Source organism: Takifugu rubripes, chromosome 22, assembly GCF_901000725.2.
Source record: "Takifugu rubripes chromosome 22, fTakRub1.2, whole genome shotgun sequence".
Classification (NCBI taxonomy): Eukaryota; Metazoa; Chordata; class Actinopteri; order Tetraodontiformes; family Tetraodontidae; genus Takifugu; species Takifugu rubripes.
In genome coordinates this window covers 13940762-13962141 of record NC_042306.1, presented here as the reverse complement: position 1 = coordinate 13962141, position 21380 = coordinate 13940762, and the positions used below count along the sequence as shown (strand labels likewise).

Here is a 21380-nt window from a genome sequence, read left to right as displayed (position 1 = left end):
TGATTTTTTTTTCAATAATCACTGCGTCTGTGCAGCTTTCACCATTACCAGGACTCATAATATGGAATCAAAATCACATTTGTTGCTCGTTACCAGGAGGCAAAAGCGCTCAATGGCTGTGATGTTTACAGAGGCTCTGCAACCAGCCGGAAACAGGAGCGGCAGACGTTTGCTCCCGAAGTGGCTAAAATGTTCCAATTAGCTCAAGATGAGAGATTACATTGTGATGTAGAAGGACATTTGGAGGGTTTCATGTTCCTAAATATGAGCTAATATTGATACATTCCTCTAAATGCAAGTTCAGCATGTTCAGCACCAACTGAAGTCGTTAAATTCAGAATGGATCATATCATGTGAGTTAAGAGGATGTCAGAACAAAAAACCCAAAGGTGTTTTGGTCGTTGATTGTCAGTGTTTTTACTTGAATTTCGGCCCCTGCTCATGACGGGTCGGCGGTCGTGCTGTCGTCGGGCGTCCCCGCTCTTTCCTTCCATCTGGCTCCTCCTCCGTCCGTCTCCCCCGGGGGGGTTCGTCTCCCCCTCGGCTGATTTAAAAACCACTGGAGTCTGCGCTATAATCACAGCCTAATGACAGATAATCTGGAGAACACTAAATGACTTTAATCCAGCCCTAATGACAGATAATACCGCTGCACTCCCGCCGGTTTGTGTTTGCTGATTTGCATTTTCATCATTATTACCGGCTGTTAAGGCGAAGGCGGCGCAAAGGTTCATCTTCGGCTGCAAAAGTTTCGACACTAAAGTTTCCAAGAGTGCTCCCTTTATTTCTACTGCCTGCTGGGAGGAACAGAGACGGAATTATCTTAAAAGCCACTAAATAGAAACTCCATTAGAAGGTGACAGAAACCAGAGTTCTGTCAGCTGGAGACAGACGGGATTCCAACTGATGGGAACGTTTGACTCCGTTTGACTCCGCCCCCCTCTAATCAAGCTTCTAATCAAGTTTTCCTCAACTTTTCTGGGATTAATCTGGCAGAGAAAACGCTGAGCTGGCTGCAACTCCAACAGCCTGTTTCAGGTGTCTGGTGGATTTATCACCTTTCAGGGAGCCGCTGCTTCAGGTGTGCGGCGGCGTTCGGCGTGAATACGGTGAAATGTAAACCTCCGAGCCCTTTATGATTCATGAGCCGCTCGTGGACGATAAATCGCCACCATATTTCTTCCTCTGTGTCGTTTATGGAAATGCGTGTGGATAAAGCGGGGCCATGAATGGGATCTGATGAAGTCAAGGTTACTGAGCGTAGGTGCAGCCACAGCTCGTGAATCTGGGTTTATTAACCCCGGAACGGGTGGTTAAGCGGGGCCGTCTGCGGCCCTGCTGCCCCGCTCCCTCAAGGCCGAGCCCGGACGCGCCTGGCTGCCTGCAAGTAAAGCCATTTGTCATGTGACGCCGGCATCATTTGAGATGACTTGTTGTCGGAGCCGGTTGTGGGTCCGCTTTCATCCGCGGAGGTTACGACACTCCGTCACCGACAGACGGAGCGGGGAGGAGGCCCCCCCCCTCCAGCAGCCCGCTGGCCACGGGCGTCCAGAATCTGCAGCTGACGCTCCTGGTGTGATGCTGCAGGAGTCAGGCTCCACTAACGTGCAGGGGCATAAACAGCAGCTTCAGGGGTCTCCTCAGGTTATTCCAGCTCCTCCGCCAGATGTGGCTCCTCTAATTACCCTGCTGTGTGTTTGTCCTGCTGCACACACACACACGATTTTAACACTGTATACAAGATCACGGATTTCAAGCACTGATGGTGGTGGTGCTGTTGGGGGGGGGGGGTGGACTTTTAATGTCACATTTTCATGTCTTTGTTTCAGAATGAGCAGTTTCACCTTGAAAAGTCTGATCCTTCGCAGGCTCGGCTGATATCGGCCTTCAACGTCAGGGGGCATCTGTGGGGGCATCAGTCAGCTCAGACGCTCTCTGCTGCAGATGCTAACTGACCCGACCGCTGCGCCGCTTTTATGAAATCGCACTAGCGTGACCGCAGAGCCGAGGAGGAGGAGGACGGAGCGGAGTCGGGAGGCTGAGTTTCAGCTCTGGAGATTATTAAATGGAATTAAAGACACTGAAGTGAGACTGAGGAGGAGGAGAGGAGTGGGAGAGAAAGACAATGAAAAAGGGGGAGAGGATAAAGTGCTCCCCCGGCTGCAGTGACATTTTCTCCTGCCATTTTATCCCTCGGTGGCTCCACTGTACGTGCACAGGCCACATCTGCATTCTGAAGGTCTGACATCTGAGAGGAAGTTTGACTTTTCCTAAACTGGGGGAAGAGGTGGGGGGGGGGGGGGGCGAGGATGCAGGTATGAAGGAGAGCGGCAAGAGAAGTGATAAAGAAGGAGAAACCTGCAGGAAGATAAGTGTTGGGGTTTGTAGGCAGAATGAGGAGATGAGACTTTTACAGATTTCTGTTTCCCTGCAGTCGCACGTGTGTGTGTGTGTGTGTGTGTGTGTGCGTGTGCGTGTGTGCGTGTTTGAATGCCTGCAAGTCCAGGGATTTTGCTAGATTTTTCTGACATTATTAATATATTTCCAAAAAAGAAATGAATTTTTAGACGTTGGAGGTGTTCTGCACCTGCTGCTTTCATTGTGTTAATATCACATTATCTGTCATCCTGACGCTAATTCGTCACTTCGGTCCAAGTATCAGTATAAATACTGGCGTCATTTAATTAGCTTGTATTAGGTTTGTCTCCTCGTTAGCATCGGATACCAGTTTAGCCGTAGCGGAGTCTTCCTGGCTCTCAGGTGCGGCTGCCTTAGGCTCCACCCCCTCTAACCCATGCTAGGAATAAGTGGTGGTTAGCAGAAGACGGATGATACAGATGATGTTTCATCCGCAGTCGCTGCAGCTGCTAAGTGAGTAGATTCTGGATGATTCACGTCCCACCCGGAGAGATTATGGCTGTTACAGCCGGCAGCTCCCAAACAATAATCATGTAATTGGGGGAATAAACGGAGAGAAAACAGATATAGGGAGGGGCTGAGGGTCGACTCACCTGGGCCCTGGAGACAATCTGGTTGGATCTCCGAGACCACAGGAGGACGTGCACGATGACGAGCAGTTTCAGCACCAGGTTTTACATCGAAAATCGGGAGTTTGTTCACAGATAAATGCGAGAATTTCACGTTTGAAGCAAGTTGTTGCCGGCTGTAGTCAGCAGGTGCCATATGCTGCTGTGAAGCCCCATCAGATTCTCTCATCCTGCACTATTAATTATGTGTCAAAGCAATGCTAATTAAAGTAGCAGTGGAGAGCCCCCCGCCATGTCCTTACCTTCAGGATATTAGTTAGCACGCCATGCTGCTCTGCATTTCAATTAATCAATTAACAAGCCGACCACAGGCAGCTTTGCAATAGATCCTGATGAATAATTCAGCACTTTTAATCAGCTTTTCCGATCAGCCCAAGAATGTAAATAAGAAACTGGTCATTTTTGAGTTGAGAGGCAGGTCAGCGAGGGTCAGATATTCCGTACAGTGAATTTCTCTGATGTTAAAAGGAAGCTTTTTTCCTCCTGTGGATCGCTGATAGTGCTGTTAGCACGTCGACTGTGTCCGTTTCTGCCTGTGGATGATTGTCAGCGCTCTGGAGCCTCATTATTCTGCTGACTGACGCGTGCGCTGAATGACTGAATGAGGCTCGACTCACGCCGAGCGGCGCTGATGTCCGGCTGTGTGAGGCTCCAAGAGAACTCCGAGGGCTCCGAGATTCCGAGGGCTCCGAGAGCTCGACCTTCTACTCGCCGCTGTTTGTTCACGTGATGGATGGAGCTCATTGGGATTCAGTGAAAAACTCTGTGGTTGCTTTGCTATTCAACCACACAGTGAAGCAGCAAACAAAGCAGCTGAATGAGCCCCCCCCACCCTCCTTCTGATGTCAGAAGGGATTTATTGTGTCTGACAGGTCCAAGGTCCCCCCCATCCAGAGATTTAAAAAAAGAGTTTTTTCAGCCCGACGCACGGTTTATTCACCCTCAATGATGAATGTGACTGGGAGTTGATGGATGAACACTCGGAGCTTCTCCTGAGGGGGCCGGAAAACATTGATCGCTCATTTGATCGGGGTTGATAAATCGTTCAGTTGGAACCACCAGAAGGTCGAAATGAAAGTCCTGGACAATGGTGGGATAACATGATGGTCATTTGATCCCGATTAGCAACTGTCAGTGGCGACAAGAGACACGGGTTTGGGTGTGTGAGGCAGCTTCCTGTAGGTGGCGCCTGCGGCCCCATTTTACAGCTTTGTTTCCTCGAATCCTCGCTGCTGGACTCATTTCCTGTCCACAGAGGACGTCGTTCAGCGGGACTCCCTCCCAGACGCGGTCACAGCCGCGGTTCAGCGACTGCCGAGTCCAGCAGGTGTTCAACATTTGGATCCTCCCTGTAGTCGCGCTCGGATGGTTCTGGTGTCACAAACGCCCTCGCTCAAATGCCGAAGTTCCTCTGAGTTAAAACACTGGCGTTTTTTTCTGCATTTTCAAAGACGCACATCAATGCAAATGACCCCCCCCCCCCCCCCCACACACACACACACACACACACTCCCTCATACTACTATCATTGTAAGGATGTCCACAGAGACCTGACCCGAACTATCACCACTAAACCCCCCCCCAACCTACAGCCGAGGTTCCGCTGGATGTTTGAAGCACAAGTGGGTTCCCAGAACAAGGAGGCGAGAGTATTGGGTTGTACGACTTGCTACGCTGGCTCTGACTCGTCGGGGTTGCTGTTACGGTTTCGGGGACAGAAGGACCCACAAGCAGGCACAGAGTAAGACTGGAATATTTGATGATTAGGCAGATTAAAGAAGATTAAGGTCTTCATCCACTGATCAGCAGGAAACCGAGGTGGGATGAACATTCGACAATGCGGACGGATCTTGTGTCTCTTCTTTAATTCACACAAGCAGAAGACAAAAACTAGTGATGTCACAAGATGTGCCGAGGCTACAAAGCGCGTATCGAGGCTTGCTTCATTTAGGGGAGGAGCCAAAAACGATGACGTGCGAAGCCCCGCTGCCCGGCTGTACCACGTTGTTCAGGAAGTGGTTTCATAGCTATAGAAACCCTTCAGGCTGCGTTCGCTTGCACTGGTCTCTTTGTGCAGCTCGGCATCATCTGTGCCTTGTGAAGGGGGGGCTCCTCCAAGGGAGGGTGTGTCAAAAAAGAGAAATTGTTTAAAACTATTGAGACCAGGACCAAAAAGTTCAATACATCTCATATTCTGTAGTTCAGACACTGCTGCCTGTGATTATACACTTGGCCACTAGGTGCTTTCGTGTGCACACGAAGCTTCGAGAAATGAACTCTTTCTTAACCAATTGGCTCAAGCGGTGGCCTCGTTAACAAAAAACCCTCGACAAAAAAACCAAACGGCTCACTCACAAAGGCGCTAGCAAGACGTGGGGAGCTTAATGGCACGATCCGGCGTGGGCTGAAAGGCAGACGGACTTAAATATCCACCAACTAATCACCACAAACAGGAAACAGGTGTGTTCACAAAATGGAGGGAAATTGAACAAAAACAGGAAGTAGATGGGTCGAGTCCCTGTATAAACAGAAACAGAAACACAATGTTACAAATTACCAACAATTCCGGTATTTCTGCATCCTAAACTGGTAAAAGTTCCTGAATTACCCTGGTGTCGACAGATTAATCCACACTGACGCTTCGTTAGGGGCGTCGTGATCTGGGAATTAAACCACAGCGATGTTGCAGTAATGGGTTCTTGTCTCAGAAGTGGAGAACGTTCATTAGGAGTCTTCGGAAGCAAATAACACGTTTTCTTCGGATGATCTGTTTACAGAAAAACTCCGTGCGGTTTACACTTTTTTTTTTTTTTTTTTTACTTTTTGCAGTTACATTTCTTGCTGTTTGTGGGGGGAAAGAGCAAATTATGTTTTTATTTTACCATTTCAAAGGCAGAAGTCCCTCCAGGCATCGTTCAAATTTTAGAGTTAAGCTGTTTTAACACTGTCCAACGCGGCTTCATGCCTACAAACTCGGTTGAATTCCAGTAATGTTTAAAATTCAAGAAGAAACGTCGACAGAGACATTTTATAAAAAAATTCCAGATGGGTTGAATTCGTTCATGGCCTGGAGAGAATTTGACCTTTAATGGAGAAAAAAAACACATTTTTATCAAACAACTGTGTCTCAAAGAACTCTTTCTTTACACTTTTCCTTTATATGGATGAGTCAGCATATTTGCCTGTGGGGAAAAAAGTGCGACAACGGCACAAACTTTAGTTTAATAAATATAAGAATCTTTCCTAAAGCAGTTGGAGTAAAAATAGTGTGAATACAGTACAACTGTATTTGTAATCAGTCGTAGCAGCAGACATATTGGCGCTAGCGTTGAGAAGCTAACAGGAGGAATCAGCAAAAAGTGAAGAAAAACGTACTGAGGAGCATAAAAGATGTTTAAGACCTGAAAATAATCATGTTTGTTCATCAAAACGATGTCATTTTATACAGCAGCAGGAAAAACACCAGAGGAAATCTAACTTAATAACAATAACGTCCATTTTTGACTCTTTACTTCAGATACTTTGTGGGTGTGGTTCACTTCTGATCTCTCCCCCTGCTGGTGGGCACCGGAATAACCCAAACCCTCCCGCCTGGGCCGATGACGTGAGACTCCGGGTGCGTCTGGGCTTCTCTGTTGATGCTTCATCCGTCTTTTTTGGTCCCATCTTCCAGTTTCCCACCTGTCTCTCAGACACGTTCAGGCTCTCAGCTCTTAAAAGAGGGAGTCTATTATTTCCTGAGCCTGTCAGCTTCCTTTCTCATTTCTTTTTTTCCCTCTTGTATCATCTGTCACAGCAGCGGCTCCACGGATCATTTCCTGCCCCCTCTCTTCCTCTGCGGCAGCCACGCGTTACCCTCAATTAGAAATTCTTGTAAGCTAAACAGAGCTGGGGAAAGCCTCTCGAAGGCTCTTAAAAGACTCGGAGACACTCGTTAGCGTAACGATATTGAGACAATAAACAACCTGAACGGCGACACGTCTGCCGCGTCCGTCCTCTCGCGCCTAATCTGATTCCACCAACACTTTGCCTTCTTTTAATTCTTCGGTGATTTGGGGGAGAAACGGAGCGAAAGTGCTGGTCTTTGTTTAATGTCCCTATTTTGTGTTCATCCACGTCGGTGCGAAGCGCTTGGCTTCGTTCTGGCATTCCATCTGCATCCCGCCCGTAATGAGGCAGCCGGAGCGGCATCCATCTCCACAATGCGACATGATTACGGCATTCATTTATCCCTCTCTGCAAAATTACACCATTCATTCCACTGAGTGGACATTATTGCTGGAACATGGCGCCATTACAGCAGAGAGTCATTCACACCTGCCCAACACAACCGTGTGGCATTGATTGGGATTTATACCGACACTCGTGTTAATTCACAGCCTTAATGGGCACAACGATGGACCTTTTTTCCATGTGAGTGCGTAATAACTGCATTTATATGTCCCCGCGCATGCAGGTTTTCTGTCAGGGTCTCCCATTAACCTGCTCACGCCCGGTTATTTTTATGGTGCTCTGCGCCTCGGATGCTGGCGGGATTATTTACCCTGCGTGTTTTTACCAATGAAAGGGTGAATGTTAGAAACATTTGAACGCATACGTGAGGGGTGAGGGGCCACACCAACGTCTGAAGGCTGTTTGGTGGCTCTCACAGAAGCTTCACGCACGCTAAAACCCACTTCCTGGGTCAGGTCACGGTCTCCATGGTAACAATATATCGTCACGACCAGATGATGGTTTGGCTTGGATGAAAGACAAAATTTAAAGGCTGAAAACCTCTGCTGGCTGTGGTTTATTGCATCACTTGTTTGACGCTAAAGGCCCGTTTTTAACCGTTCTCCCTTCCTCCTCTGTGATTGGTCGACAGAGGTGTGCGACGCCGCGCTGGTTTCCAGTCTGCCGCCGTCGTCCTTCAGGAGCTCCTCCCAGCTGTCCGGCAGTCACGCGCCGAGCTTCGCCAAACTCAACCGCAGGGACGGTAAGGATGAGTTCCTCCCCCCGCCTGAGCGAGCCGTGCTGGAGAAGCCCTCCTACACCTTCTCTCCATCCACCTCCGCAACATTTGCATGTCATCCCAAACCAATTAGAGTAGAAGAGGCTTTAAAAACCCTTCTGACTCACTTCAGAAGCGTTAATGTTTGTTGATTTATGTGGCAGAAATATGAGAACCTTGTGATGTGCGTGACCGGGGAAGAAATCCACAAAGCTCGTGGTTGTAAAGCCTGAATATGGAGCTTGTTTGGACCATAAACAAAGGTCACGCCAGCGTCCATCTGCGGTAATGCCAGACTGGATGTCTTTCAGGAGCGTTCAAGGTCGCCTGGATGGGGTTGTGTGTCCGTTAAAGTTCGTTTAGGAGGTCATGGGCAGCAGTTGTTGTTGGAGAGAGCGTCTGCTCGAGAGAACTCCAGGTTGTTTCTCCTCCATCTTCGGGGAGTCGCCTCCAGGGATCCTCACAAAGATGCTAAAATAAAACAAATTGGCAGATTTGTTGTCTTTTCTGCACAGACGCTGTAAACAGCGGTGGGGAGGGGGGTGGAGGCAACAGACGGAAGATCGCGGTTTTATCCCAGCATCAAAGAACAGAACCAGCGGGGGGGTTCATCTAAGTTCGGAAGGATTTTCAGCACCCGGGAGGCTGCAGAGCGCCGTGCAGAACCTCGCTTCCTCTAATGGATGCGGCCTTAAAGCAAACACCAGCCTTTGGGCTCTGATCTGCTGCACGCTTGGTTGTTGAGTCCGACTGGGATGTGACAGGATTCAGGTGTTCTTCCCAGAACAGACTCAGAGGAGCGCCGTGAATAAACCAACCCCTCCTTGTGTTTGTGTCCCCCCTGCTGTGAGAGCAAATTCTCTGCCTTCTCCAGTTGTTCTCAGAGCTGCAGCTCAGCGAAGCCGCTAGCAACACAAAAAAAAACAGCGTTTCTCACCAGAGCGTTGCCGGTTTTAGCAACAGCAGCAATGATAGGCTAATTTAGAGGGGTAATTTCAAGTTAAAGACGTTAAAGAGAGCCAGCTGTTGTCTTTTTAATGGAAAGGCTGGAGGGTGGAGTCAGGCAGGCAGAGATCATCCTGAGCGACTCTGCTTTTGGACTTATTCTTAAAGAGCTGATCAACCGTGAGACAACGGGATTCAGGGTGAGAATACAGCCGTGAAATAAGAAGATCCTCCTCTCAAGAGTGTTGGAGGAGCTACAGCGGTTGCCAGGGAACAAAATGGATTTTTACACGACTGAATCCACAGATTTCCAGCGCGGACCTCCATCTGAAAGATAAATTTAGAACTCCCGACTGGAGTTTTCATGCTGCAAAAGAAACACGAGATTATTTTCTGTTAGTTCCAACAGGAACAACTCAAACTGCCAAAGACGCTGGCAGCTCCCGAGCCAGTAATTATTATCATCATGCTAGGCAGGCTAGTTGATAGCGTATTTGATTGTAACTGCAGGTGACCCAGATCCTGCTGAGCTGATGGAGCCTTCATCCACAAACTCTCCGTGCTGTTGTTTCCTCTGTCCCACTGCTTCATCAGGCAGCTCTGCCCTGATGAACGTGTCCCCATGACGCATGTGGGGCTGCCCAGCGTATAAATATATCAGTGTGTACAACACGGCTGCTGTAAGGTGGCGTGTGCAGGTTCCTGGGGGGGAGGGGGCGGCAGCTCGAGGCTCAGAAATGGGATGAAATGCTCCGTCAGCAGCCAATTTGAGACGAAACGTCTCAGCAGGATAAATGATTCACTGTGTCGGTCTCGCTGGCCTGTTTTTATTGTTATTCTTCACTTTCCCTCCCCCCGTCTGTAACACCTGCTTTAAACGATCAGCTTAAAATGCTGTTTGCTCCTTCGCAATCATCAGTTCCCCTCATTACGTTTTCTCCGGTAAGAACTAATTAGCCGGCTTTTTCTTCCCCCAGCAGTTTTCCCTTGGTCAGAAACTACTGACGGCTTCACTGTTAATGCTGCTGCTGCTGCTGCTGCTGCTCTGCTGCTGCTGCTGCTGCTGCTTCTGCTGCTGCTGCTGCTCTGCTGCTGCTTCTGCTGCTGCTGCTTCTGCTTCTGCTGCTGCTCTGCTGCTGCTCTGCTGCTGTAGCTGCTGCTGTAGCTGCTGCTGCTGCTCTGCTGCTGCTCTGCTGCTGTAGCTGCTGCTGCTGCTGTGCTGCTGCTCTGCTGCTGCTGCTGCTGCTGTAGCTGCTGCTGCTGCTGTGCTGCTGCTGCTGCTGTTGCTGCTGCTGCTGCTCTGCTGCTGCTGCTGCTGCTGCTCTGCTGCTGCTGCTGCTGTGCTGCTGCTGCTGCTGCTGCTCTGCTGCTGCTGCTGCTGTGCTGCTGCTGCTGCTGCTGCTCTGCTGCTGCTGCTGCTGCTGTTGCTGCTGCTGCTGCTGCTGCTGCTGCTGCTGCTGCTGCTGCTCTGCTGCTGCTGCTGTTGCTGTTGCTGTTGCTGCTTCTGCTGCTGCTGCTCTGCTGCTGCTGCTTCTGCTGCTCTGCTGCTGTAGCTGCTGCTGTAGCTGCTGCTGCTGCTCTGCTGCTGCTTCTGCTGCTGCTGCTTCTGCTGCTGCTGCTGCTCTGCTGCTGCTGCTGCTGCTCTGCTGCTGCTCTGCTGCTGTAGCTGCTGCTGTAGCTGCTGCTGCTGCTCTGCTGCTGCTCTGCTGCTGCTGCTGTGCTGCTGCTCTGCTGCTGCTGCTGCTGCTGTAGCTGCTGCTGCTGCTGTGCTGCTGCTGCTGCTGTTGCTGCTGCTGCTGCTCTGCTGCTGCTGCTGCTGCTGCTCTGCTGCTGCTGCTGCTGTGCTGCTGCTGCTGCTGCTGCTCTGCTGCTGCTGCTGCTGCTGTTGCTGCTGCTGCTGCTGCTGCTGCTGCTGCTGCTGCTCTGCTGCTGCTGCTGTTGCTGTTGCTGTTGCTGCTGCTGCTGCTGCTGCTCTGCTGCTGCTGCTGCTGCTGCTGTTGCTGCTGTAATTAAACCAGCAGCAGAACGAATCTCCAGGCTTTCTCGTCTGCAGAACTCAAGTAAAAGAGCTCCGGTACGTCTGGTCTCCTGCCCAGGCGCTTCACTGGGCCCATTAAGCCACCTGACATCCTGTCAGGCTGCTAAAATGACCTGTTAGAGGCTTTATTTTCATGCAAATGACACGCGGACGGTCGGGGGCCACGGTAGAGAGGCTGCCTGCTACCTGGACCCTTGTCTCTGCCTCTCTGCACTCGACTTTTCATTTTGCTCACATCTCCTCGCGTGCGTGTTCCTGTCGGTGTCTGAGCGCCCATCAGGTGGAATATCTGTGCATTATTAATGGTGATTCAGCAGCCCTTTCTCTCCTCATCCATACATCCAGAGGATGGAGAAAGACGACTCGTCAAGCTCGGTTTCCCTTCAAAGGTGAAGCCGTTCAGCCTGAGCGGCTCCCGTCCTCGCCGGGAACTCTCACTGCCGCCGCTTCAGTAACACGAAGCCTTTGAGTTTTAATGTGTCAGAGTGGCTGAGATGAAGTGCTGCACTCGATAAGTTAAAAGTCTGGTTAAGCGTGAATTTCTCCACTTAAACAGAGCAGAATTTAAAGAACGTTTCAGTAACGGAGAAGGGCTCTTGTTACAGGGATCTACCAGGCCATCCTTGGATCATCCATCCATTGGCTGTAGAACCACACTGATCCTTAATATTTGCGTTAATTTATTGAACAGGAGAAAAACTACGCTGTCAGGCCCGTCCAGAGGTGGGGCACCGTGTCTCCTACATCTGCAACAGTTCAGTATAGAAGCCAGATGTTGAAGGTCTGGACTGGGACGGAGGGATGATCTTTACACAAAAACAGAACAGATGCTAACAAAGCTGAACGAGAGATGAGAAAGAAGCTGCGATGACCTCTAGTGGACAGGTGGGGTATGACACCTGCGACAGCAGGTGAAGCAAAGAGAGGAGTTTAACTACAAACCCTCTTCATTACACATCTGTTGTTCTTGTATCTAAAGGGTCAGAATGAAGCTTCCACACAGGGATGACAGAACAGTCCTGCTCCTCTCTGTAAACTCTTGAGCCACACGACTACTTCCCATTTTTACACTCTTTGATGTTTTAAAAATGATTATTAAAGTAGAAGCCTGATGGGGGTTGTCGGCGTAATTGGCCGTTGCGGCAGTGACATCACACTCCCGACTGAAGTTGTGCAGTAGATGGGCGCACATGCAGCCCTGCTGGACGCCGGAGGAGCCGGGAGAATTAAAGTGACAGCTGTGGCAGGCAGCGTGCCGCCCGTCAGCCATCAGCCCGCCATTTTCAATTACGCCTGACAGGGTGGACAAAACTGAGCCCCCCCGTGCTCCTCTGTCTTTTCCCCTCTGATCTCGTCCGTGTCCAAGTCGTCATGACTACACTTGCTGCTGCTTCCACTTCCTCCGCTGCTGTTAGCCCAGCTGCTTATTAGCGTCAGCCTATCTGAGCATCAGGCTCCATCCACCACCAGACTGGCAACGATTGGGTCGGACCGCTGAGCTCCAGCTCGGCCTCGTTCCAGCACCTGACGCGCGTCTGCCTGACAGCAGCAAGGCAGAACACGAAATGTACATTTGTGCTACAAATGATTAAGATGCTAATTTGTGTTTGCGGAGGTCTCTCGCTCCTCTGGACATTTAGCTCAGCTCAGAGTTCTGTTCCTCAAACCCGCCGACAGGTTCTATGATCAGTCATTCTGTTTGGAAGGGTTGACCTTGAGCTCTTGGTGGTCCAGCTGAAGGAACCGCGGGCTTCCTACCAGGAGAGTTGTGGCCTTAGCAAAGCTGGAACAGGGAAACGCCGGTGTGTGTTTATAGACTATATAAGATCAGCCTCCTAATCTTTCTACAGGAAGAGAAGCATTCGTTCAAAGAACGTCACTGATTTTCTCTCTTGGGCATCAGGAGTTAAATGGGGTCAATGTGGTCAAAAGCTTTGGTCACCGTAAGGAGTCTTGTTAATTATGATGTCTATGGAATAAAACCTAACCCATGTGACACCTGCACAGATAACTTTTATTGACTGCAGCTTATGTTGCACCGCTCTCCTTTGGTGATATGCAGGGCGGCGAAATACTCCAACCTTCTCCAGAACTGTAAAGCAAATCGATGCGCGGCGCTGCAACCTTTCATTGATGTTATTATATAAGGATCCAGACCTGCAAGCGAGCCCAGCGATCGATAATTCATTCCTATGACTGCGAGCACCTTTGGAAAAGATGCAAATATCCGGCGTTCTGCACAACAAATCGATGCACGGCAGCCGTCTATTAATGTTTTCTGATGTTGTGGACGTAGGTAATAATAATCTGCCTCTGATCTGTGAGTAAAACAACATTTCAATAACCTCCAGATGGAGCCAACTGTTATTAGCTCACTCGTTGATGGTCGTCTGAAGCGAGAAGGTTCCGGACGGTTCCGTTCCCGCAGCTGCCTGTCCCGTTTTGGATTCATGGGGACGAAATGAACTGAAATGGGTTTAAAAACAACTTCCCATCCAACACCCTCTTCCTTCCTCGGCGGCGTCTCTTGAACTGAAATCATCTGTTCTAGCAGTGCAAATAAAAGCCGAGACGCTTTGGAGTTATTCAGGAGCCCACAGCGAAAGGTCAAGTGCTCCATTCCTCTGACAAACACGCACGTGCAAACACAGCAGCGACTCCGGACCTTATCACATTTTACTGCCAGCTTGACATTTAATAAGCCAGCCTGGCTCTTAACCTCCCCCCCCTCCCCCTGCAGGAGCCGGAGGCTGGTCTCCTCTCGCCTCCGACAGGTACCAGTGGCTGGAGGCCGACCTGGGCGAGCGGACCAAGGTCACGGCGGTGGCCACGCAGGGCCGCTACGGCAGCTCCGACTGGCTGACCTCCTACCTGCTGATGTTCAGCGACACGGGACACAACTGGAAACAGTACAGGCAGGAGGACAGTTTAGGGGTGAGTCCCTGCGGCACCTTTATTGTGAAATCCAGTCAGACGCTTGCTCGCGTAGGCGTAATCCCTGTCATTATCCCACTATTAAGGTGTCAACAATCTTTTTTTTGTCATATTTGGAGAGAGGACAGGCTAATTTTGCTTTTTTTTTAAAAAAATGTTTAAATGGCGCCAAGAAGGAGATCAAAAAACAGTTTTATTGTCATTTTAAACGTGTTGTTTTTCGTGTCAACTGTCTCGTCAGCTGCACATCAGCACCGCAGCATGAACGAATCAGCTGCTGCTGAAAGGAAAAATAAAGACGAGCCAGGTTGGCTTCGGATGGTGCTGGATTTCCGCGCTAGCAGCGGCGCAGCGGGGATGGGTGCGAGCGGGGACGATAATCACAGCCATCAGAAGCCTTTGACTCTTCATTAATAATGGATCAGCCCCGGAGAGAGCTCTGCTGACTGTGCAGATCTGTCGTAAAACGCTGCTGCAGAAGGATGCAGGGCTGCACGGACAGGCAGCGGCGGCGTGCAGCCAGGCGCCGAGCACTTAGAGCACACCTGGGGCGCCTTTAAGCACCGTCTCAATCTCACAGCTCTTTGATTAGATTTTATGGTGGTGAGGAGCAACAGAGGCAGAAAACCCGAAGAAGGTTACGGTCATATCGGGGATACACAGAGTTAATTAGGCGTTTGAAGAAGGGAAAGCTCAGGAAGGAACAATTCAGGGCAGATTTTCTTCCTTCTTATTTGCTTGGGTCTCTTCATTTTATAGCCAGTTTAATCATGGACCTGCTCTTACCAGCCAGTCTGATTTGGTGACATCTAGAGGTAAGACTGGCACAGCAAGGGGGCGTAAGAGTGTCTCATTCTGAATCTCTGCTTTTATTTTTGCCCTTAAGGGACCATTATGGGGGGTAAGCACCTCCACTGTCTTTAGTTACCTCGATGATTGACGTAGACGTCTGGAGGCTCAGTGATTTCTCTGTCCTCTCAGTCTTTTCCAGGAAACAGTAACGCCGACAGCGTTGTCCAGTACAAGCTGCAGCAGCCGGTCGTAGCTCGCTTCCTCCGGCTCATTCCTCTGGGCTGGAACCCCAACGGGAGGATCGGACTTCGGCTGGAGGCGTACGGATGTCCTTACAGTGAGTCTTGGTCTTCACTCGCAGCCTTTTCGCGTCACCTGATGGCGCCGCTCACGTTAGCATCATCCCAGACAGGATGGGGCAGCTCTGATCATGAGTCTGGGTGTAGCAGGAACAACACTTGTTAGCTTTGCCTCTCTCAATAACGACGGCAAACACGGATCAGGAACATGATGATGAAACACGGTTCAGCCTAAAACCCCTGGATTTCTGTCGTGTCTCTCAGCGTCTGATGTGGCGAGTCTGGACGGCGGCAGCAGCCTGACGTACTCGCCGAGTCCCGCGTTGAAGCGCACCTTCAGAGATGTCGTCACCTTGAAGTTCAAGACGGTGAGGAATTCTGGGATGCTGCTGCACGCGGGAGGAGCAGGCGGCCTGGGCCTCAGCCTGGAGCTGGAGAGGGGGAAGCTACAGCTGCTGCTCAGACAAGGTAAAGAGAAGCCGCCCGGCGGATGCTTCAGCACATCTGCTTGTTATCTGTAAACAGCAGGATTATCTGCAAAAGGACGGCGGGAACGCCGCAGGTCCCAATCAAACATTCCTTCAGAAATAGCAGGATTAAGGAGCTTATGTTAGCATCCAAAACCAGGCGCTCAGCATGCTCCACTCACTCCAACCTGGATCCTCCAGAACAACAGAGCAATAACTCATCCGAGATCAGCAGATCCACCAGAAACACACATATTTTATCATCTTTCAAAGGTTTGTGTGGAAGGATTCATCTGCTGGGAATCGCGGGGAACTTGGCTTCATCTTTGTCCTGTTGCAGCGGTGATGGATGTTTCCTGTTCACTGCCGCACCTGTGTGTGTGTAGGTGTGTGTGTGCTGAATCATCACAGGGCTCCCATCATGAAACCCCATCTGCTGCTGAGTGCGTGTGTGTGTGTGTGTGTGTGTGTGTGTGTGTGTGTGTGTGTGTGTGTGTCCTCTCACACTCCAGTTCTTTAGAAATAAGGAAGCAACATCATCGTTGCTGCCAGTCGTAAAAACTCTGCTCTGTATTCACAGTTATGGAATATTTATTAGCTCATTACTCCGGAAATGAGTCGGGGTCAGTGGATTTTGGGCTCAACCCAATTTGAAAATATCAAAAGTGACAGAAAAACAAGAGTTTGAGCGAGAACGTTGACGGAAGCGGCGGCAGATTTGCCTCCCTGGCAGCGTAAATCCGAGCATGTCGTCGCGGAGCTCAAATATTTGCTTTGCAGAGTGTGTTTGCAGTGTGGTTATTGAGTTTGGAGCTGATGACTGTGGCCAGCGATGAACTCTGGCCCTTTAATCCCAGCGAGCCGCCACGATGCTGCTGCAGCAGGAGTTCCATCATTTTTGAGGCTTTTCATCTGCATCCTGTTCTGGCTGATCTGCACACTCATTAGGAAGGAACTGCTTTTGTTGTTCTGAGAACGTCCTACTTTACAACCCCCCCCCCCACACACACACACCGTTTGTTGCTCCGATAATAGTTTTTCCACATCGTAGAGCTTTATTGGTTCCTTCTGATCATCTGTCCAGCGTGTCTGGGGCCCTCTCTGAGTCTCTTTCCCACTCCTCTTCTCTACCATCAAACGACCGGAGCGCCTGTGTTCCGTGGACATGCTGCATTATCGGTTCAACTTCCGAACTCTTTCCGGCTGGTTTTGGTTTTTTTTTTTCCTGTCCCGGCTCCGACTGCAGTCAGCTCACAGGAAATGGGGTGAAATATCAAAAATACATTTGTCCGTGCTGTTCCAGACCGTTTGAAGTTGAAATCGGGCTCCCTAAAGAAAACCCACTGCATTTTTCATATTCCACTCTCTCCAGATGCTTCTCCCGGTTTCTCCGCAGCGGAAACGGATCCCATAATGTGCTCATCTTTATCTTCTCCGGAATGAGACATGATCAAATATTTGGCTCCGGTTCTGGGCACACAGTTCCTGCAGTGGTGCGAGCACTGAGGCAGCTGACCTCTGTGGGACACCGACGAATTCAAATATTCATCACAGCAGTGAAGCTTTTATCGGCCTGCTGACGTCACGCTCTCGCGTCCTCATTAGCCGCCGCGCCGTCCGGCTAACTTCCCTCTCCTCTTTGTCGTCGCAGGCCAGGCCTCCTCAGCGGAACCCCGGCGCCTCGCCTCCCTGGGCAGCCTGCTGGACGATCAGCACTGGCACCGTGTAGCGGTGGAGCGGCGCGGCGTGCACCTCAACGTGACGGTGGACAAACACACGGAGAAGGTCCGCGTGCCGGCGGAGTTCGGCCACTGGGACGTGCAGCAGGTGGAGTAAAACTCGCGACGCCGGCGGGAAATTTCAAGCACTGTGGCTGAAACGAGGCCGTGTGCGTTTCGCCCACGCGCAGCTGAACGTCGGCGGGGGTCCGGGCCTCGGTCCGGAGACACCAGGGCGCTCCGGGAGGAACTTCCACGGCTGCCTGGAGAACCTGCTGTACAACGGCCACAGCCTGATCGACCTCGTCAAGCAGAAGAGTCGCCAGGTTGCCGTTGCGGTGAGTCAGTCGCTGCTCCGAGGACAGAACCGAGACTGGTGATCGGTGCGGAAACCCGGAATGTGGCACCGTTTCTCTGTAAAAGTCCTCCTGGGTTTTCCAGCTCTGTTCCCGTTCAGTTGAGCCTTTCTTTTCGTGTCTTTGTGATAACCTGGTGCAGATGCAACCTCAGGCCAATATCTTCCCTTTCATCTGGGGGATATTTTATTTCAAATGATGTCATTGATTATTCCCTGTGTCAGGCCTGAATTCCCGGCGCTGCTGTTGCTCCGTGTGCTTCCCTTGATGAATGAGACCAGGACGAGCAGCGCAGGCGTTGTTCGGACCCCTGATAACGTCTCCTTATCTTGGTCACCGAGACCTTGAGCTGTTTACATGCAGCAGTGGAAGTTTGCTGAGCTTCTCTGAAGGACCGAACTGCCCGATTGTGGCTTGATTGAGCAGAGAGGGAACGCAGCTCCGAGCATTAAAGGAGAAAAGGAGGATTTGGGGTATGAAGCGACTGTCCAACCCAAAAATGACTGTCCATCATTTCTGCTGCTCCACAAAAGGCTGTTGGATGTCATCCTGCTCGTGGAGCTTTGTAGAGACCAGAATGATCGTTCCTGCGGAGACTGTAATAACTCCCGGCTGCAGCAGGACTTATTACCGCCACTAAACAATGGTCTGATGTCAGGACCCACTCTGGGCTCCCCATTACACTCCGGCTTTATCTCTGCTCCCTCCGAGCGCAGCGACTTTGGTTTACTGTCCTAATCTGATGGGGCGTTCTGCCCTCGCCATCCCTGAAGCGCCGCTGCCCTCCTGAAGGAGACTCGCTGATGAGATCATCCCGACAGAGGTCACATTGTCACGCCCCCGCAACAGATTAATATTCATGTTTTATGTTGTTTTATCCAGTAATCAGTTTTCCTGTCCCTCCTCATCTTCATCTAATTTGCATCCCTCTCTCTCTCTCTCTCTCTCTCTCTCTCTCTCTGTGTCTCTCTCCCTCAGGGCAATGTGACCTTCTCTTGTGACGAGCCGCTCTCCGTCGCCGTGACGTTCCCCGGCCCCCAGAGCTTCCTCCAGCTGCCGGGGGTGCCCGCGTCCTCATCGGGAAGCTTTTCGGTGGGGTTCCAGTTCAGGACGTGGAACGGGGCGGGGCTTCTGCTCACCTTTGCTCTGCCTCAGGAAGGGGGCGTGGTCTGGCTCTACCTGAGCGAGGCCAGACTGAGGCTGCAGATCCACAAAGCTGGGAGGGTTCTGCTGGAGCTCAGTGCAGGTGAGGATCTAAACAGCTGAACTCCTGCTGTGACAGAGAGAGGAGGAATTCGGCTCTCACGCCACTTTTCACCACTTTTGTGCCGCTGTGCTCTCAGGTTGGGCTCTAAATGACGGCCAGTGGCATCAGGCGGAGCTGAAGAGCAGGCGAGGCCGCCTGAGCATCGTGGTGGATAAAGAGGAGAGGAGCAGCGCTCACGCCAGCCACTCACTTCCTGTCGCCATTGAAAGCAGCATCTTTTTTGGTGGTAAAAGAGGAAAACTTGTACACTCGACTGTCCTCATTAGAGAGAAACAGCTCCTCCGAAGCTCAGATGAAGGCTCTGATGTGTCCATTCAGGTTGTCCCACTGAGGGAGACGTGCAGGGCTGCAGGAACCCCTTTCATGTCTTCCAGGGCTGCATGAGTCTGCTGACTCTGGACGACCAAAAGGTCAACCTGATCCTGGTCCAGCAGAAGCAGCTGGGGACCTACGGCAACCTGCAGCTCGACATGTGTGGAGTCATCGACAGGTGAGCCCCCAGCGGTGCTCAAAGGCACTTTCATTTCTGCCTCCAACTAGCAACTTTCTGGATTTTCCCAGACTCAAAGATGAATTATTAAAAGAATATCGGAGAGAGCGAGAAATGATTTTTCACCATTGTGCTGTCACAATAAATGAGAGAATAAATAATGAAGCAATTATAGCAATTATAAACAACCCTCCAGGGCACACACACTCACACACACACACACACACACACACACACGCCCCAAAGACTCAATTCTGCATGTTGTTGCCAAATTAAAGAGATTTATTTACATGTTTATGTTTTCCTTCATCCATCACATTATTATTATTCTTCAGAACCTCACCCACACATGTACGCACACACACACACACACACACACACGGTTCATTCAACACACTATGTCTGCACTTGTGTGTTTTGTTAGGTCAGGAAACCCCAGATATCCATATTAAAACTCATGTTATAGTAAAAACGTGTGTTTGCAGACTGTTGTGAATCCTCTCTGTTTCCTGGGGTCAGAGGTCATCACAGCTCATCCCCGGCTCACAGACGGATGAGGCTCAAATTACGCTGCGGCCAGATTACAGCCTGCCGAGTCAGCGCTTTAATCTGAGCGGCGTTTTCTGTGAACTCATCTGTTTTCTCCTCGATGCTAAAGAGTCAGAGGGAGCGAGGCAGCAGCAAATAAAGCAAAATCAAACATATGAAACAAGAATCGCGTTGGAGGAGCACGTCGGTGCGTTGGTATTTAAATATAGGGGGATGTGTTTCATCTTTTTTTAATGGTTCCTGCTGCTCTTCAACAGCCGCCCACGCGCTGCCCTTCAGAATGTGACTTTTAGATGCTTTTACCCTCATTTCACACCGGAGAAAACCGGTTTTCAAATGGCCGCATAATGAAAACGCGCCTCTGCTCACGCTCCTCCCTCAGCAGAGATCCAAATCATCCGGTTTTGTATTGCGCTGATAACGGCTGCTGGGAAATATATTTATAGGAAACAGGTCTCTGATGCTTTGTCGTGGTAAAAGTGAACTCTTTTGTTGGAGTCTTTGAAAGATTGTTGGCACGACCCGCGCTAGCGTTTCCAAATGAGCTGCCATATAAAAGCCTTTTCCCACGTCTCCGAGCACACAGAGGATCCAACGATGCATCCGTCTCTTTCCAGGAGCGGAGAGACAACAGGAGGGGAAGCTGCGGCGGAGGAGGCGCGTCGAGGAATTACAACAACCCTTGAAAACTTTGACATGAACTTTGCTAACTTCCTGTCCCCTCCCCCCCCCCCCCAGGTGTTCCCCCAGTCCCTGCGAACACGGCGGCCGCTGCACTCAGTCCTGGACCGGCTTCCACTGCAACTGCTCCGACAGCGGCTACAGCGGCGCCACCTGCCACAGCTGTAAGTCACCTGTCCGTCAACGCCGACAGGCGCGGGGGCGGGGCTGGGGGAGGGGTCTGGCATTAATGTGTGATTTTCCCTCAGTGTTGCTTCGTTTCTGAGGCTCTGGTTGCACAGGCAGAAACACTCACATGCACGCTGAGCTCATGTGAGTCACCTGTGCTCGATGGTAACACGCTGGCGGCCGAGGCGGCTCCTAAATTCCCCTCATTAGCCATTAGCCTTCAGATTGATTTAAGCAGGATGGTAAAGCCGGAGCGTTTGCCTCCTCCTCCTGAGGGAACAGTGGGACGCCACTCGTCTCCAGAGTGCACGGCCAGCGTGGGCTGCTTCACCTGGCAACGCGCTGCAGAAGAGTCGAGTCAAGTAGAGTCGAGATGAGGGGAGACGAGGCGAGCGGGCGCCAGGCGGCGGAAATGCAGCACTTTAGCGAGGTTAAGGGAAGTCATTCTGGACCAAATGTTAAGATCAAGCTAGTGCCAGTTTTCGTCATGTGATCGTCATGTGATCGTCATGAGAAACCACCTGTCAGGTGATGTCCCGGTGCATTAAAGTGGACATTTATGGTGAAGAGCGAAAGATTTAGGAAAGAAAGAGGTAAAGTGGGATGAAGTGTGGAAAAGATGTCGGAGCTTCAGATTAT

At 50.7% G+C, this 21380-nt stretch overlaps 1 protein-coding gene across 2 annotated transcripts in view; it reads left to right on the top strand.

Moving 5' to 3' along the window:
- Positions 1 to 21380, top strand: part of LOC115248033 (contactin-associated protein-like 4) — a 38086-nt gene that overhangs the window by 3566 nt on the left and 13140 nt on the right. For both annotated transcript variants that reach the window (XM_029831475.1, XM_029831474.1), the window contains exons 2-11: positions 7912 to 8022; positions 13761 to 13954; positions 14936 to 15083; positions 15310 to 15513; positions 17164 to 17339; positions 17422 to 17568; positions 18565 to 18832; positions 18930 to 19079; positions 19172 to 19343; positions 20631 to 20737. In XM_029831475.1, the coding sequence (XP_029687335.1) occupies positions 7912 to 8022; positions 13761 to 13954; positions 14936 to 15083; positions 15310 to 15513; positions 17164 to 17339; positions 17422 to 17568; positions 18565 to 18832; positions 18930 to 19079; positions 19172 to 19343; positions 20631 to 20737 (1677 nt within the window). The remainder of the gene's footprint in view (positions 1 to 7911; positions 8023 to 13760; positions 13955 to 14935; positions 15084 to 15309; positions 15514 to 17163; positions 17340 to 17421; positions 17569 to 18564; positions 18833 to 18929; positions 19080 to 19171; positions 19344 to 20630; positions 20738 to 21380) is intronic.